General features: G+C 47.9%; 1 protein-coding gene across 9 annotated transcripts in view; it reads left to right on the forward strand.

The window, feature by feature from the left end:
- Nucleotides 1–8825: 8825 nt before the first annotated feature.
- Nucleotides 8826–18959, forward strand: part of SHMT1 (serine hydroxymethyltransferase 1) — a 34759-nt gene continuing 24625 nt past the window's right edge. For 2 of the 9 annotated variants that reach the window (XM_003809772.5, XM_003809773.6), the window contains exons 1-3: nucleotides 8826–9026; nucleotides 16414–16528; nucleotides 17971–18116. In XM_003809772.5, the coding sequence (XP_003809820.1) occupies nucleotides 16433–16528; nucleotides 17971–18116 (242 nt within the window). In that variant the 5' untranslated portion in view covers nucleotides 8826–9026; nucleotides 16414–16432. The other 7 variants (XM_055101798.2, XM_034942295.3, XM_055101797.2 and 4 more) reach the window with 7 other exon arrangements.

Raw genomic sequence — 18959 nt, forward strand, 5'->3', positions numbered from 1 at the left:
AATTGTTTTAATTTAAAAAGTTTAAAGGCAGGCATGCTAAATTAGCATAATACGGAATGACAGCCAATCACAACCTGAATTTTTAAAGCGGGGAGCGTTTGCTCCTGGTGTCCTGTAATCCGGTGATCCTGGTGTTTTGAGAGCCCACGCCGCGGTCCAGGCGAGAGGATACTTTGTTCTATGAGTTCAAGACTAGCCTAGGCAATATAGCAGAATCCCGTCTCTACCAAGGGGGAAAAAAAATAAAAAATAAAAAATGAGCTGGGCGTGGGGGCACCGCCTGTAGTCCCAGCTACTGGGGAGGGTGAACAGGATGATCCCTTGAGCCAGGGAAGCTGGCTGAGTCCGAAGCTGCAGTGAGCTTTGATCGCCCCACTGCACCCCAGCGTGGGAGACTGTGAGATCTTGACTCTTAAAAACAATTTTTTTAGGGGAGATAGTATACAATAGACATAAAATATATCATCTTAACCATTTTTCACATATACAATTCAGTGGCATTAAGTACATTCATGTAGCCATTGGCATGTAACCATCACCATTATTTATCTCCAGAACTTTTTCGACATCGCAAACTGAAACTCTAACCCATAAAACAAACTTCCCTTCCCTCCCTCTGCCCAGACCCTTTTAACCACTATTCTACTTTCTGTCTCTATGAATTTGATTCTTGTAGGTACCTCTAAAAGTGGAAACATGCAATATTGTCTTTTTGTATCTGGCTTACTTCACTTATATTTGTTTTCAAGGTTCATTCATGTTGTAACATATTGCAGAATTTCACAACTTTTTTAGGCTGGAGTGCAATGATGCATGACGGCTCACTGCAGCCTTGACCTCCAGGGCTCAGGTGATCCTCCCACGTCAGCTTCCTGAATAGCTGGGATCACAGGCACATGCCATCACACCAGGCTAATTTTTTATGTTTTTTTGTAGGGAAGGGGCTTCACCACATTGCCCAGGCTGGTGTTGAACTCCTGGGCTCAAAGGATCCACCCACCTAAGCCTCTCAAAGTGGTGGGACTACAGGCGTGAGCCACCACGCCCAGCGGTTTTCTTTTTTCTTTTTTTTTTTGAGATGGAGTCTCGCTCAGCCACCCCGGCTGGAGTGCAGTGATGAGATCTCAGCTCACTGCAAGCTCCGCCTCCGGGTTCATGCCATTCTCCTGCCTCAGCCTCCCAAGTAGCTGGGACTACAGGCGCTCACCACCACGCCCAGCTAATTTTTTTTTTTTTTTTTTTTTTTTTTGTATTTTTGAGTAGAGACAGGGTTTCACCGTGTTAGCCAGGTTGGTCTCGATCTCCTGATCTCATGATCCGCCCTCCTCAGCCTCCCAAAGTGCTGGGATTACAGGCGTGAGCCACCGCACCCAGCCGCGGATTTCTTAATTATATTTTTGAATTGTTCCTTGCTAGTGTATAAAAACACAACTGGACCAGGCACGGTGACTCATGTCTATCATCAGCACTTTGGGAGGCCAAGGCGGGCAGAACACCTGAGCTCAGGAATTTGAGACCAGCCTGGCCAACATGGTGAAACCCCATCTCTACTAAAAATACAAAAATTAGCCAAACGTGGTGGTGGGCACCTGTAATCCCAGCTACTTGGGAGGCTGAGGCTGGAGAATCACTTGAACCCGGGAGGCCGAGGTTGCAGTGAGCCAAGATCCAGCCATTGCACTCTAGCCTGGGCAAAAAAAGCAAAACTCCTAAAAAAAAAAATGTCAACAACAAAAAAAAAACAACTGGTTTTTGTGAGTTGATCTTGTGTTCTGAAACTTTGCTGAATTTGCTTATTAGCTCTAGTAATTTTTGTGTGAGTATTCCTTGGGATTTTCTATATTTAGAGAGATAGTTTTATTTCTTCTTTCCCAATTTGGTGCCTCTTATTGCTTTTTCTTACCTAAAGGCTTTGGCTACAACTTCTAGTAAAGTGTTGACTAGCAGTGGTAAAAGTGAACCTCTGTGTCTTCTTCCTGATCTTGGGGGGAAAGCTTTTAGTCTTTTGCCATTAAGTATGATGATAACTGTGGGTTTTTCACAAATATCTCTTATAATGTTGAGGCAATTCCTCTCGTTTCATAGTTTTATGTATGTTTTAATCGTGAAATGTTAGAATTTCTTAGATGCTTTTTCTGTGTCAGCTGGAATGACTGTTTTTTTCCCTTTGTTCTACTAATGTGGTATATTACATTAATTGATTTTCTTATGTTGAACCACCCCATGCATTCCTGGGATAAATCCCTCCCATCCCCTCAGCTGCAGCACCTTATTAAAGCCTTCTTCCTTGGCAATAATCATTGTCTCAGTGATTGGCTTTCTGTGAGGTGAGTGGCAGGCCCTAGACGGAACCCCTGGTGTTTTAGTAACACCAGGATGGCCAGTAGCCTCCAGATGCTGGAGGAGTCAAGAAACGATCCCCCCTTCCAGGCTTCAAATGACCTTGCCAACAGTTTGATTCCTGACTTTGAGCCTCCAGAACTGTGAGAGAATATATATATATATATATATATATATATATATATATATATATACTTTTTTTTTTTGACAGAGTCTCACTTAGTCACCCAGGCTGGAGTGCAGTGGCATGATCTGGGCTCACTGCAATCTCTGCCTCCTGGGTTCAAGTGATTCTCATGCCTCAGCCTCCAGAGTAGCTGGGACTACAGGCATATGCCACCACACCCGGCTAATTTTTGTATTTTTAGTAGAGACGGGGTTTTGCCATGTTGGTCAGGCTGGTCTTGAATTCCTGACCTCAAGTGATCTGCCTGCCTTGGCCTCCCAAACTGTTGGGATTACAAGCATGAGCCACCACACCCAGCCAAAGCCACCACGCCTGGCCTTTAATTTCAAAATAATTTTATATTCACAGGAAACTGCACACAGCACAGAGAAGTCCTGTGTGCTCTTCACACAGTTCCTCCCATGGCTACATTTTCCATAGCTATAGTACAATATCAAACCATGAAATTTACATTAATGAAATATGTGTATATGGTTTTATGCCATTTTATCACATGTTGATTCATGTACTCACCATTGCAATCAAGATACAAAACTATTCCACAAAGATCTCTTTCGCCTTTTATTTATTTTATTAGTAATTTTTAGAGACAGAGCCTCACTCCGCTGCCCAGGCTGGAGTGCAGCAGCACAATGATAGTTCACTGCAGCCTTGAACTCCTGGACTAATGTGATCCTCCCACCTAAGCCTCCAGAATAGCTAGGACTACAGACATGCATGCACCACCAGGCCTGGATAATTTTTTCAATTTTTTTTTTGAGACGGAGTCTTGCTCTGTTGCCCAGGCTGGGGTGCAGTGGCACGATCTCGGCTCACTGCAAGCTCTACCTCCCGGGTTCACACCATTCTCCTGCCTCAGCCTCCCGAGCTGGGACCACAGGGGCCTGCCACCATACCCGGCTAATTTTTTGTATTTTTTAGTAGAGACAGGGTTTCACCGTGTTAGCCACGATGGTCTCGATCTCCTGACCTCATGATCCGCCCGCCTTGGCCTCCCAAAGTGCTGGGATTACAGTCATGAGCCACTGTGCCCGGCCACGTTTTTCAATTTTTTGTAGAGACAAGGTCTTGCCATGTTGCCCAGGCTGGTCTCAAAGTCCTGGCCTCAAGTGATCCTCGAATCTCAGCCTCCCAAAGCACTGGGATTACAGGTATGCGTCACCACGCCAGGCCCTCACCCCTTTATAGACATAACCCTGCTCCACACCATCCCTAATTCCTGACAATGAGTAATTTGTTCTCCATTTCTGTAATTATGTCATTTCAAGAATGTTATATAAATGGAATCAAATCATAGTCTGTAACCTTTTGAGATTGCCTTTTTTTTTTTTATTCGAGATGGAGTCTTACTCTGTTGTCCAGACTGGAGTGCAGTGATGTGATCTTAGCTCACTGCAACGTCCACCTCCTGGGTTCCAGCGATTCTCCTGTCTCAGCCTCCCGAGTAGCTGGGATTACAGGTGCCAGCCACCACACCTGGCTAATTTTTATATTTTTAGTAGAGGTGGGGTTTCACCATGTTGGCCAGGCTGGTCTCAAACTTCTGGCCTCAGGTGATCCGTCCACCTCAGCCTCCCAAAATGCTGGGATTACAGGCGTGAGCCACCACGCCTAGCCTGACTTGCCTTTTTTTTTCATGCAGCATAATTCCCTTAAGATCCATCCAATTAGGATATATCAAGAAATCACACACACACACACACACACACACACACACACACACACACACACATATAAAAAGATCCTCCTAGCCAGGCGTGGTAGCTCATGCCTGTAATCCCAGCACTTTGGGAGGCCGAGGTGCGTGGATTGCCTGAGCTCAAGAGTTCGCGACCAGCCTGGGCAACATGGTGAAACCCCGTCTCCACCAAAATACAAAAGATTAGCCAGGCATGGCGGCATGCTCCTGTAGTCCCAGCTACTCAGGAGGCTGAGGCAGGAGAATTGCTTGAACCTGGCAGACAGAGGTTGCAGTGAGCTGAGATTGTGCCACTGCACTCCAGCCTGGGTGACAGAGCAAGACTCCATCTCAAAAAAAAAAAAAAAAAAAGATCCATCCAAGTTGTATGCATCAATAGCTCATTTCCTTTTATTGTTAACTAGTATTCCATGTCTGGATATACCATAGTTTAACCATTTATTTGCTGAAGGACATTTCTAATATTTCTAGTTTTTGGTTATTACAAATAACATTGTTGTGAACATTCATGTACAGATTGTGTGGACATAACTTTTCTATTCTCTGGGATAAGTGCCCAGCAGTGCAATTGCTGGGTCCTATGGAAAGTGCTTAGTTTGTTGTCACTGACAAACTATTTTCCAGAGTGGCTCTACGTTTTACGTCTCCACCAGCAATGTATGTTATGTTATATCCAGTCTTGTTACAAATCTGCCAGCATTTGGTGTTGACAGTATTTTTCTTTTTTTTTTTTTGAGATGGAGTTTCACTCTTGCTCCCCAGGCTGGAGTGCAATGGCGTGATCTCGGCCCATGGCGACCTCCGCCTCCCGGGTTCAAGCAATTCTCCCGCCTCAGCCTCCCATGTAGCTGGGATTACAGGCTTGAGCTGCCACACTTGGCTAATTTTTGTATTTTTAGTGGAGAGGATTCCGCCGTGTTAGCCAGGCTGGTCACTAACCTGACCTCACGTGATCCACCCACCTCAGCCTCCCAAAGTGCTGGGATTACAGGCGTGAGCCACTGCGCCCGACCTAATTTTGTATTTTTAGTAGAGATCAGGTTTCACCATGTTGGTCAGGCTGGTCTCAAACTCCTGACCTCAGGTGATCAGCCTGCCTTGGCCTCCCAAAGTGCTGGGATTACAGGCATGAGCCACTGCACCTGGCCAGAAAAATATACTGTTTTTTTTTGAGATGGAGTCTCACTCTGTTGCCCAGGCTGGAGTGCAGTGGCTCCATCTCAGCTCACTGCAACTTCCGCCTCCTGGATTCAAGCAATTCTCCTGCCTCAGCCTCCTGAGTAGCTGGGACTGCAGCCACCAACCACCAGGCCTGGGTATTTTTTCTTTCTTTCTTTCTTTTTTTTTGAGACGGAGTCTCGCTCTGTCACCCAGGCTGGAGTCTAGTGGCGCGATCTTGGCTCACTGCAACCTCCGCCTCCCAGGTTCAAGCAATTGTCCTGCCTCAGCCTCCCAAGTAGCTGGGATTACAGGCATGTGCCACCATGCCCGGCTAATTTTTTTGTATTTTTAGTAGAGATGGGGTTTTACCATATTGGCCAGGCTGGTCTCGATCTCCTGACCTTGTGATCCACCCGCCTTGATCTCCCAAAGTGCTGGGATTACAGGCGTGAAGCCACCGCGCCCGGCCCCAGGTTGGAGTGCAGTGGTGTGATCTCAGCTCACTGCAACCTCTGCCTCCCAGGTTCAAGTGATTCTCCTGCCTCAGCCTCCCGAGTAGCTGGGATTACAGGCGCACGCCACAATGCCCGGCTAATTTTGTATTTTTAGCAGAGACGGGGTTTTCTCTGTGTTGGTCAGGCTGGTTTCAAACTCCTGACCTCAGGTGATCCACCCACCTTGGTCTCCCAAAGTGCTGGGATTACAGGCATGAGCCACCATGCCCGGCCGAAAAATATAATTTAAAACAAAATTTTCTCCCAATCCAGAAGTGTTCTTCACAAAGCTAGTGAAAAAGAAAACACTTTAGTATTGTATAAAACATTAAGCCAGAAAGTGAAACACATCACAGGCAATCTGCTAAGAAATTGCAGACAGAAAGAAATCTCACCCCTTATATAGCCAAGCAGATAGAACTCACTACATACATATTTTCCAAGATAAACCATAATTAGTCCTCAAATAAGAGGACTTGACAGCACACTTTGTCCCATATAGTTCATCCTATTTGGCTTTATCTAGAGGAAAAGCAAACTTTTCATATCTTTGTGACAGGAAGTGGTTTTGCAATTTGGGGCAGGAAGCCCACCAAAATTAGGCTTCTTTTTTTTTTTTGAGACGGAGTTTCGCTCTTGTTGCCCAGGCTGGAGTGCAATGGCGCGGTCTTGGCTCACCGAAACCTCCCCCTCCCAGGTTCAAGCAATTCTCCTGCCTCAGCCTCCCGAGTAGCTGGGATTACAGGCATGCACCACCACACCTGGCTAATTTTGTATTTTTAGTAGAGACAGGGTCTCTCCATGTTGAGGCTGGTCACCAACTCCTGACCTCAGGTGATCCGCCCACCTCGGCCTCCCAAAGTGGTGGGGTTACAGGTGTGAGCCACCGCGCCTGGCCCCAAAATTAGGCTTCTACCCTCCCACAGAAACTGGGAGATATGGGTGCTATCTACCTTGCTGTTTACATTTCAGTTCCTTGAGGAAGATATTCCTAGGTCATAAAGCTGACAAAAGGCCTATCTAGTGTTGAAAAGATTTACGCAGATTTCAAATAGAGAAGAAAACAGTTACAATGGCAAGTTTTCAAAAGTAAATGCTCAAAGAAAAAGGAGGGGAGGAAAATCTCTTATTTTCAACTGGGAGACTAAAACCTAGAATCTTTAATTTGTATTTGTCCTTAGAATCTACTTCCTGCTTGATGTTCTAAATTCCAAAAATCCATGGCGGGGAGGGGGGGCGGGTGGCATGTCACTAGGCCAAAAAGCTATTTGACAAAATCATTCAGAGTATAGGTACTGTAGTGTGTATGACTCTTGTAGAAAGAACTGCTTCCTCTCCAACTTCTAATAGATCCCTACACTCTTACTATCTCTCCCTGGACTTTTCTGAATCTCTTTTGAATCCATGCATTAGCTGTCACACTAGCCACATTTGTTACAACATTTTGGAAATCGATGAGAGGGGAACAAAGTTCTGAGGACTGAAAAATTAGTCTATCCTCTAAGTGGGGATGATAAGACTCAGAGAAGGCAATTTACCAAAGATCAGGTACCTGGGCTCTTTCCCCAGTTGCAGCCCCTTGGTTTTTATCACTTTAAAAAAAATATTGCGGCCGGGCGCTGTGGCTCAAGCCTGTAATCCCAGCACTTTGGGAGACCGAGGCGGGCGGATCACGAGGTCAGGAGATCGAGACCATCCTGGCTAACATGGTGAAACCCCGTCTCTACAAAAATAAAAAAAAAATTAGCCAGGCGTGGTGGCGGAGGCCTGTAGTCCCAGCTACTCAGGAGGCTGAAGCAGGAGAATGACGTGAACCCGGGAGGTGGAGCTTGCAGTGAGCCGAGATCGCGCCACTGCACTCCAGCCTGGGCGACAGAGCAAGACTCCGTCTCAAAAAAAAAAAAAAGTTTTTTTTGTATTTTTTGTTTGTTTGTTTGTTTTTCGAGATGATGAGGTTCTTACTCTGTTGCCCAGGCTGGAGTACAGAGGCAAGATCATTGCTTACTGCAACCTCTGCCTCCCAGGCTCAAGTGATCCTCCCATTCAGCCTCCCAAGTAGCTGGGACTACAGGCGACTGCCACCACACCCAGCTAATTTTAAAATTATTTGTAGAGACAAGGTTTCACCATTTTGCCCAGGCTGGTCTTGAACTCCTAGGCTCAAGCCATCTGCCTCGGCCTCCCAAAGTGCTGGAATTACAGGGGTGAGCCACTGCGCCCGGTTTTTTTTATCATTCTTATAATAATTATTGTTATCATTTGACAAATAAAAAAATTTATGACGCAGCCTCAGGTCGTCCTGACATGTGGCCCCGGTTTTTATCATTCTTAACAATAGGTAATGTTCATTGAGTCCTTATTGTGTGTCAGTATTTTATTTATCTTATTTTATTCTTCTTGAGACGTTGTCTCGCTCCGTCCCCCAGGCTGGAGTGCAGTGGCGCGATCTCGACTCACTGCAACCTCCGCCTCCTGGGAGGCAACATAGTTAGACCCCCATCTCTACTCCAACCTGGGCGACAGAGTGAGACCCTGTCTCAAAAAAATAAAAATAAAGAATAACAATAATAATAATAAAGTGTCTGCTCTTGGATTATACACCTACAGAGTAATAATGTTGCAGTTTGGACGCACATTTGTCCTAATTTAAATGACCACCCTGCAAACTAAAAGTAGTGCCATGAACAAAATTCACTCATAATCCCACGGCCCAAGCGACAGGCTTAAGTGAGGAAGGCCCCGTGTAGTCTTCCTGGAAATCTTGGTCCACACACCAGGCCTGCAGCCAAAGCGGGTCAGTTCTGCAGGTCCCTGCCTCAGGTGCGCAGCTGCACCACGCGGCCTCCGGCCGGCCCGGGAGAAACAGGCCCTGCCCGCCGCTGCGCCGCAGCCAATAGCGCGGGTGCGTTTGGTGGCGGCCCATGCTTGGCTGCGCTCTCTGATTGGGCGCCTCCGGGGGCGGGGCCAAGCCCAAGCCTGGCGCGCAGGGTGCACCTACCGGAGCTCGAGCGGTCCAGCGCCAAGTTCGGGGTTTGGGGTTGGAGGGGCTGGTCACGTGGCTGGCCCGCGGCGGTGCGCGGGGCGTTGGGTCAGCGGGTCTGGGACTGGTGGCACCGGCGGCGGCGTAGGACGGAGGCGTTGCTAGGTACGTGCGCGGGCCGTGTTCCGGTAGGTGGGCGGCTTCGGGTCCGAGGGCCGCGGCGTCCCAGAGCCCGGGGGGTGCTTCGGCGTCCTCGCTGTCCCCCGCCGTACCCCACCCTCTGCAGCCGCAACGACGGGAGGGGAGCGCTTGGGTTGCGCCTGGGCTGGGGATCGGGCGGCGGCCAGCCGCAGCGCCCCAGTTCCAGGCACATTCGGTATGATGGGGTGGCGGCCCGTGGCCTTTGGCAAGAATGCGAAGGCTTATCGGGGATGTGAGTAGTAGCTCTCCACTGAGCACTTTTCTCGTTGAGCATTTTCGATTTAAACACAACCCCTATCCTAGCTCCTTCACAACAAAGCTGCAAGTCAAGTGCTACTGTTTCCCCCACTTTACAGGTGAGGAAGGTGGTGGGGCCCTGAGAAAGGAGGCAACTTAAATGGCAGAGCCCGGAATAGAACCCGGGTTCTCAAAGCCTGCGCCCCTAAAGGCTGCGCGCAGGGTCGCTCCACTTTTGGCCCGTGCCACCAGATCCCTGTGGGGAATGAGCTCTTCCTGTTGCCCGCAATCTGCCACCCCCTGTTCTAGGAGACAAATGTTGCACTGTGAAGTTCTTGGCCCGGTGCCTCGGCTTCGAGATTCCGGGAGTTAAGTGACCCTTGGTCCAGCTGAGGTCAGCACAGATGCGGGCCTTCAATCGGGCAGTTACCCAGAGAATAGACTGGAAACACCAGTTTAGGTTCTTGCAGAAATAACATTGTAGGCCGGGCGCGGTGGCTCATGCCTGTAATCCCAGCATTTTGGGAGGCCGAGGTGGGCGGATCACTTGAGGTCAGTAGTTGGAGACCAGCCTGGCCAACATGGTGAAACCCCGTCTGTACTAAAAATACAAAAAAACCTGGCTGCCCATGGTGGCACACACCTATAATCCCAGCTACTCGGAAGGCTGAGGCAGGAGAATCGCTTGAACCCGGGAGGTGGAGGTTGCAGTGAGCGGAGATCACGCCACTGCACTCCAGCCTGAGTGACAGAGTGAGACTCTATCTCAAAAGAAAGAAAGAGAGAGAGAGAGAAAGAAAAGAAAAGAAATAACGTAAATTTATTACTTGGGGGAACTTGGAACAGAAGTGGGTAATTGTGTTTTTATTTAGTGCAATGTCCTGGGACAAGGCTTTGGAACTGAAGAGAAACCATTGCTCAGATTCTGGCTCTTATATGGCTTTAGACAAGTTAGCTCCCTGGGCCTCAATTTCCTCCTCTGTAAAGAAGAGAACACAAAATGTGTATGAGATAGAAGATGTGCAACAAGTTAGTTCCCTGAGCAGATCCTTGGCTGGATCCTCTTATGTGACAGAGGCCCAGGTAAGATTTGGAGGCATGGGGAGGCTGGTGACCTTGCAGGTGACTTCACTTACTAGGTCTTTTTCCCTGACGTTGAGGATCATGCCACACATGAGCAACAGTGCCTCTACAGAAATATCCAATGTTGTAATGACTGATGTTGCAGTGAGCTGTGTTGGCTGGGGGGCTTACCAGGTGTTACTGAATGTTAATGAAGATGTCCCTAAGATTCCCAATTTTCTTTTCTTTTTTTTTTTTTTTTTGAGACGGAGTCTCACTCTGTTGCCCAGGCCAGAGAGCGCGCGATCTCGGCTTACTGCAAGCTCCGCCTCCCGGGTTCACGCCATTCTCCTGCCTCAGCCTCCTGAGTAGCTGGGACTACAGGCGCTGCCACCACACCCAGCTAATTTTTTTTTATTTTTGTAGAGACGGGGTTTCACCATGTTAGCCAGGATGGTCTCGATCTCCTGACCTCGTGATCTGCCTGCCTCAGCCTCCCAAAGTGCTGGGATTACAGGTGTGAGCCACCGCACCCAGCCCCCTTTTTTCTTTTTTGTTTTTTTTTTTGAAACAGTCTAGCTCTGTCACCCAGGCTGGAGTGCAGTGGCATGATCTCGGCCCACTGCAATCTCTACCTCACTGGTTCAAGCTATTCTCCTGGTCTCAGTAGCTGGGATTACAGGCATATGCCACCATGCCTGGCTAATTTTTGTTTTTGTTTTTGTTTTTGTTTTTGAGACAGAGTCTTGCTCTGTTGTCCAGGCTGGAGTGCAGTGGCACGATCTCAGCTCACTGCAACCTCCTGGGTTCAAGTGATTATCTTGCCTCAGCCTCCTGAGTAGCTGGGGTTACAGGTGCGCACCACACACCCAGCTCATTTTTGTATTTTTAGTAGAGACGGAGTTTTACCGTGTTGGTCAGGCTGATCTTGAACTCCTGACCTCGGGTGATGCACCCGCCTTGGCCTCCCAAAGTGCTGGGATTACAGGAATTGAGCCACTGCGCCCAGCTAATTTTTGTATTTTTAGTAGAGATGGGGTTTCACCATATTGGCCAGGCTGGTCTCAAACTCCTGACCTCAAGTGATCCACCCACCTCGGCCTCCCAAAGTACTGGGATTACAGGCGTCAGCCACCGCACCCGACCGCTTTTTTTTCTTTCTTTAGAGAGACAGGGTCTCCCTATGTTGCCCAGGGTGGTCTTGACTCTTGTGGTCCTGTGACTCCCTAGACTTCAGGTGTGCAAGCCTGATTTCTGACCCTTGGCCAGTCACACTTTCTCCTTTGTCTGGCCTTTGAACTTGGGGTGCTCTGCACTTGTTTACTCTGCGTAGATTGCTCTCATCCCAGATTTCATGGTTGGCTCCTTTCCACAGCTCAGATTTCAGCTCGGGGACGTTCTCTGACCCAGTCTAAAGTAGCCCTGCACCCATTTATTGCATCTTTCTTTCTTTTCTTTTCTTTTTTTTTTTTTTTTGAGACAGGGTCTTGTTCTCTTGGCCAGGCTGGAGTGCTGTGGGAAAATCTGGGCTCACTGCAGCCTCAACTTCCGGGACTCAAGTGATCCTCCTGCCTCAGCCACCCAGAGTAGCTGAGAATACAGGCGTGCGCCACCAGGCTCGGGTAATTTTTTGTATTTTTTTTTAGAGACAGGGTTTTGCCATGTTGCCTAGGCTGGTCTTGAACGCCTGGGCTCAAGTGATCTTCTCGCCTCAGCCTCTCAGAGTTCTGGGATTACAAGTGTGAGCAACCATGCCTGGCCTTGTGTATTTCTTTTTGGTTTTTTTTGTGATGGAGTCTTGCTCTGTCACCCAGGCTGGAGTGCAATGGGATGATCTCGGCTCACTGCAACCTCCACCTCCTGGGTTCAAGCGATTTTCCTACCTCAGCCTCCTGCATAGCTGGTATTACAGGGGCCCACCACTATGCCCATCTAATTTTCATATTTTTTAGTAGAGACGGGGTTTCGCTGTGTTGGCCAGGCTGGTCTCGAACTCCTGACCTCAGGTGATCCGCCCGCCTTGGCCTCCCAAAGTGCTGGGGTTACAGGTGTGAGCCACTGTGCCTGGCCAAATAATTTTTTTTTTTTTTTTTAAGATAGAGTCTCGCTTTGTTGCCAGGCTGCAGTGCAGTGGTGTAATCTCTGCTCACTACAGTCTCCGCCTCCCGGGTTCAAGCCATTCTTCTGCCTCAGCCTCCTGAGTAGCTGGAATTACAGGCGGGCGCCACCACACCCAGCTAATTTTAGTATTTTTAGTGGAGATGGGGTTTCACCATGTTGGCCAGGACAGTCTTGATTTCCTGACCTCGTGGTCTGCCCGCCTTGGCCTCCCAAAGTGCTGGGATTACAGGCGTGAACCACTGCACCTGGCCTTTTTTTTTTTATTGAGACACAGTCTCACTCTGTCACCCAGACTGGAGTACAGTGGCACAATCTCGGCTCACTGCAGCCTCCACCTCTCAGGCTCAAGTAAGTCTCATGCCTCAGGTGTGTGCCACCACACCCAACTAATTTTTTATATTTTTGGTATAGACAGGGTTTCACCATGTTAGCCAGGCTGGTCTCAAACTCCTGGCCTCAAGTTGATCTGCCCACCTCAGCCTTCCAAAGTGCTGGGATTACAGATGTGAGCCACCTTGCCCAGCCTAATTTCTAAATTTTTGTAGAGACGTGGTTTCACTGTGTTGCCTAGGCTGTGGTTTAACTCCTAGGCTCAAAGGATCCTCCCGCCTCGACTGCCCTAAGTGCTGGGATTACAGGCATAAGCCACCATACCAGGCCCTTTTTTTCTTCCCCCCCGGAGACGGAGTCTTGCTTTGTCACCCAGGCTAGAGTGCAGTGGTGTGATCTCGGCTCACTACAACTTCCGCCTCCCGGGTTCAAGCAATTCTCCTGCCTCAGCCTCCCGAGTAGCTGGGATTACAGGTGCCTGCCACCACACCTGGCTAATTTTTGTATTTTTAGTAAAGATGGGCTTTCATCATGTTGGCCAGGCTGGTCTCGAACTTATGACCTCATGATCCGCACGCCTTGGCCTCCCAAAGTGCTGGGATTAGGCATGAGCCACTGGGCCCAGCCCAACCTGTAATTCTTCAGGAAGATTTATACTCAAACAAGTCCTTTTTTTATTTAAAAGAAAAAAACACACACACACAGGGTCTTACTCTGTCACCCAGGCTGGAATGCACTGCCACAATCACAGCTCATTGCAACCTCTAGCTTCCAGGCTCAGGTGATCCTCCCACCTCAGCCTCCTGAATAGCTGGGACTACAGATGCGTGCCACCACGACCAGCTAATAATTTGTATTTTTTGTAGAAATGGGGCTTTGCCATGTTGCCCAGGCCAGTCTTGAACTCCTGGGCTCAAGTGATCCTCCTGCCTCAGCCTCCCAAAGTGCTGGAATTACAGGCATGAACCACCACACCCAGCCCAAGTACATATTTTAACTAACAGCTTCACAGGAACTCTGTGGAGTACTTAGAGCATGTGCTTTGGGGTTTCGAGTCCTACCTCTGTGGCTAACTTTCTGTGCAGCCCTGGGCTAAGATATTTTACTTTTCTTTGAGACAGAGTCTCGCTCTGTTGCCAGCCTGGAGTGCAGTGGTGATCTTGGCTCACTGCAACCTCCGACTCCCAGGTTCAAGCGATTCTCCTGCCTCAGCCTCCCGAGTAGCTGGGATTACAGGCGTGAGCCACTACGCCCGGCTAATTTTTGTATTTTTAGTAGAGATGGGGTTTCACCGTGTAGGCCAGGATGGTCTCGATCTCCTGACCTCCTGATCCGCCCACCTCGGCCTCCCAAAGTACTGGGATTACAGGCATGAGCCACTGCGCCCAGCCACAATATTTCACTTTTCTAACGTCATTTTTCTTTCTTTAGTTCTTTTTTTTTTTTTTAAGAGTCCTAGCCCAGGCTGGGCGCGGTGGCTCACACCTGTAATCCCAGCACTTTGGGAGTCCGAGACCATCTTGGCTAACCGGTGAAACCCCATCTCTACTGAAAAAATAAAAAAAAAATTAGCCAGGCATGGTGGTGGGTGCCTGTGTTCCTGGCTACTCGGGAGGCTGAGGCAGGAGAATGGCATGAACCCGGGGGGTGGAGCTTGCAGTGAGCCAAGATCGCGCCCCTGTACTCCAGCCTGGGCGACAGAGTGAGACTCTGTCTCAAAAAAAAAAAAAAAAAAAAAAAAAAGAGTCCTAGCTCAGTAGGTAGGACTATAGGCCCATCCCACCATGCCCAGCTAACTTTTTTTTTTGTAGCAATGCCCAGGCTGGTCTTGAACTCCTGGCCTCCCAAAGTGCTGGGGTTACAGGTGTGAGTTGCCATGCCTGGCCCTGAGCCTCAATTTCATTACTTGAAGTATGAAATAAATTAACACATTAAAGTGTTGCTAGGATTAAAATGAGGTCCTTATGTATTCAAAAATCGTACAGAGATTTTTGAGGCCCTTCTTATAGCAAAACTCCCGTTTACATTTTTCTGGAGCCTGGAGAAATGTGTCCAGACTGAGTGAATAGGTGCTATTTGCTGTACTTACATTATCGTTTATAAAATACTACTGGTGGTCGTCCTGGAAAGATGATCCCAACTGCCTATATCCTGTTCATCATTAACTTGTGTGTCCCAAAAAATCTTTTGAAAAGTTGCTAAATAGTGAATATTTACTATTTTATGAGGGCCTGCCAGTTCCCTGCCAGTGGAATTGTTTCAAGTCAGTGATTCATCTGTTCAGTCATTTGGAAAATACTCTTTTTTTTTTTTTTTTTTTTTTGAGGTGGAGTCTTGCTCTATGGCCAGGCTGGAGTGCAGTGGTGTGATCTCGGCTCACTGCAAGCTCTGCCTCCCAGATTCAAGTGATTCTCCTGCCTCAGCCTCCCGAGTAGCTGGGACTACAGGCATGTGCCACAACGTCCAGCTCATTTTTTGTATTTTTAGTAGAGACGGGGTTTCACCAGGTTGGCCAGGATGGTCTCGAACTCCAGATCTTGTGATCTGCCCACCTCGGCCTCGCAAAGTGCTGGGATTACAGGCGTGAGCCACCGTGCCCGGCCGGAAAATATTCTTCATGTATAGCAGTGTTGGGTACCGCAGGAGATTTTTTAAAAAGTAGCACTCAGTCCTTACCTTCAAGGAACTTAGTTTAGTTGTGGGAGATAAGCTATATCCATGAGAAGTTTGGCTGAGAGGAGGCGGAGTTGGGCTCCCTGCAGGTGGGGAGGAGGGTCAGTTCTCATTTCTGAGGGAGATGAGCTGACGTCTGCAGTTCGGAAAGGAACCAGAAGTTCCACATGGTGGTTTTGCAATAGAACATGCTCGTGTTTACCAAGCAACTCCGAGGGAAAGGCTAAAAAAAGTGTTAGTTTAGCAACTTGATAGAACTAACAGGTTGTGATGAGCTTTGATTCAATATAATGCTGCGGCCGGGCATGGTGGCTCACGCCCGTAATCCCAGCACTTTGGGAGGCCGAGGCAGGCGGATCACTTGAGAGGAGTTCAAGACCAGCCTGACCAACGTGATAAAACTCCATCTCTACGAAAAATACACAAATTAGCCAGGCGTAGTGGCGCACGCCTGTAGTCCCAGCTACTCAGGAGGCTGAGGCAGGAGAATCACTTGAACCCAGGAGGTGGAGGTTGCAGTGAGCCAAGATCACGCCATTGCCTGGGTGACAGAATGAGAGTCTTGTCTCAAAAAAATAAAAAGAAATAGGTGGGGCGCGGTGGCTGACACCTGTAATCCCAGCACTTTGGGAAGCCAACGTGGGCGGATGACAAGGTCAGGAGATTGAGACCATCCTGGCTAACACAGTGAAACCTCGTCTCCACTAAAAATACAAAAAATTAGCCGGGCATGGTGGCATGCGCCTGTAGTCAGAAGATTGAGGCAGGAGAATCTCTTGAACCTGGGAGACGGAGGTTGCAGTGAGCCGAGATCACGCCACTGCACTCCAGCCTGGGCAACAAAGACTACATCTCAAAAATAAATAAAAAATAAATAAAAAAATAAATTTAATTCTGGAAGCTATACATGTTTTTCCCATTTTTTTAGGCAGCTTCGAACCAGTGCAATGACGATGCCAGTCAACGGGGCCCACAAGGATGCTGAACTGTGGTCCTCACATGACAAGATGCTGGCACAACCCCTCAAAGACAGTGATGTTGAGGTGAGATTTTTGGGGTCTTCACAGATTTTTTTATGTTGGAGGCCTTCATTTAATCTCTAGTTCTAATTACAAATTGATTAGGGACAGCCTTGAAATGAGTATTATCCTGCTGGATTTAGAGGTGGTGGCAGACAAAATGGCTACAAATCCTTTGAGGGTAAATTTAAAGATTGCTGGGTTTCTTCAAAGTGTGGAGCACTGTGCAGGGTGCTCTGGAGGAAAGCGAGAAGGGGAGAGATCACTGACAGTTGACCCTTTCCTGACAGTTCACAGGGAATATAGATCTATCTAGACATCTGGAAGCACCTTTATTTTATTGTATTTTACTTGTTTATTTATTTTTTTGAGACAGAGTTTCACTCTTGTTGCCCAGGCTGGAGTGCAATGGCGTGATCTTGGCTCACTGCAACCTCCACCTCCTGGGTTCAAGGGATTCTCCAGCCTCAGCCTCCTGACTAGCTGGGATTGCAGGCACCCACCACCATGCCCGGCTAATTTTTTTTTTTTTTTTTTTTTTTTTTTTTTTGAGACAGAGTCTTGCTCTGTCGCCCAGGCTGGAGTGCAGTGGCATGATCTCGGCTCACTGCAAGTTCCACCTCCCGGGTTCATGCCATTCTCCTGCCTCAGCCTCCTGAGTAGCTGGGACTACGGGTGCCCGCCACCACACCCGGCTAATTTTTTGTATTTTTTAGTAGCGATGGGGTTTCACCATGTTAGCCAGGATGGTCTCGATCTCCTGACCTCATGATCCGCCCACCTCGGCCTCCCAAAGTGCTGGGATTACAGGCGTGAGCCACCGCACCCGGCCTTTTTTTTTTTTTTTGAGATATAGTCTTGCTCTGTTGCTCAGGCTGGAGTGCAGTGACGCGATCTCAGCTCACTGCAAGCTCCATCTCCCGGGTTCACGCCATTCTCCTGCCTTAGCCTCCCGAGTAGCTGGGACTACAGGTGCCAGCCACCACGCCCTGGCTAATTTTTTGTATTTTTTTTTTTTTTTTTTTTTTTTAGTAGAGACGGGATTTCACCGTGTTAGCCAGGATGGTCTCGATCTCCTGACCTCGTGATCCACCTGTCTCGGCCTCCCAAAGTGCTGGGATTACAGGCGTGAGCCACCGCGCCCAGCCAAGTTTTGTATTTTTAGTAGAGATGGAGTTTCACCATATTGGCCAGGCTGGTCTAGAACTCCTGACCTCAGGTGATCCACCAGCCTCGGCCTCCCAAAGTGCTGGGATTATAGTAGTGAGCCACCGCACCTGGCTATCATTTTGTTTTTGTTAATTCATTGATTAGTGCTTTCTCAGATACTAAAACCTTTGAGGAGGATTCATTCTATTCCTTAATGTGAAAGAGTGTCTTTTCTCTTTAGGAGGTTGTAATTTGGATCAGAGCAAAATTTTAAACTAAAATTTCCAAATATCAAGCATCTGTTTTCTTCTCATAAGGTTTACAACATCATTAAGAAGGAGAGTAACCGGCAGAGGGTTGGATTGGAGCTGATTGCCTCGGAGAATTTCGCCAGCCGAGCAGTTTTGGAGGCCCTAGGCTCTTGCTTAAATAACAAATACTCTGAGGGGTACCCGGGCCAGAGGTATGTGAATATCTTCAAAGGCCTGGTTCTGACACAGTCATAGGGAGTACTCAATCAGCCTAGGACCTAAACAATTTGGAAATTTCAGAAAACAGCAAGCTTCCCAGCTGTAGGATTTCTGTTCCACGCCTGTTCTCTGACAGAACTCTTTTATTCCCAGCATGTGATAACACTGAAGAGCTCAGCGCAGGTGTACTCAGGGGCACATTTCACAGTTCTTTGGGGGCTTTCTAGAAAAACAGGCCAGTTTGTAAGGAGTATTGAGCCACTGGACTGGTGTGTGACCTCTGTCTAGAAAAGGTCAGTGTCATCTGAGGGATGCTGCAGAAGGTGGCCGTTGCCATGTGAGTCATCGAGTCTGTATTGGGAATGGTGTGGAAGTGGAGGCTGAATCTGGATTACTGAAAACCGTTTCTGCATTATAAATGTTGGATTTACACATGCAGTGGCTTTCAGTTGACTCTTTCACCCTCAGAATTACAGTGTTATATTCGTTTTTGTTTTTTACAGTCATCATCAGGCAAAGAAAATAAATTACAGAATTAGACATGGCTTTTGCAAATGTGTGCATTTTTGTCCCAAATGAAACAGAAAGGTTACCCTTGGAGAAGGAATTGCCATTCTGTCCTGAGATGCCCCTGAAGCTCTATGTAGAAGACTGAGAATCAAGTTGAAGGCATTGTCTTTCTCCTATTGTGAATAACTAACTTTTGCATTGTGCCTTAAAGAATTCACCAGGTGTTTTCTTTCTTTCTCTCTCTCCTTTCTTTTTCTTTTTCCTTCCTTTCTTTCTTCTTTCAGGCTAAGGTATTTTGTTAACACCAGGTGTTTTCTTTTTTTTTT

The sequence above is a fragment of the Pan paniscus genome, chromosome 19 (genome assembly GCF_029289425.2).
Source record: "Pan paniscus chromosome 19, NHGRI_mPanPan1-v2.0_pri, whole genome shotgun sequence".
Taxonomy (NCBI): Eukaryota; Metazoa; Chordata; class Mammalia; order Primates; family Hominidae; genus Pan; species Pan paniscus.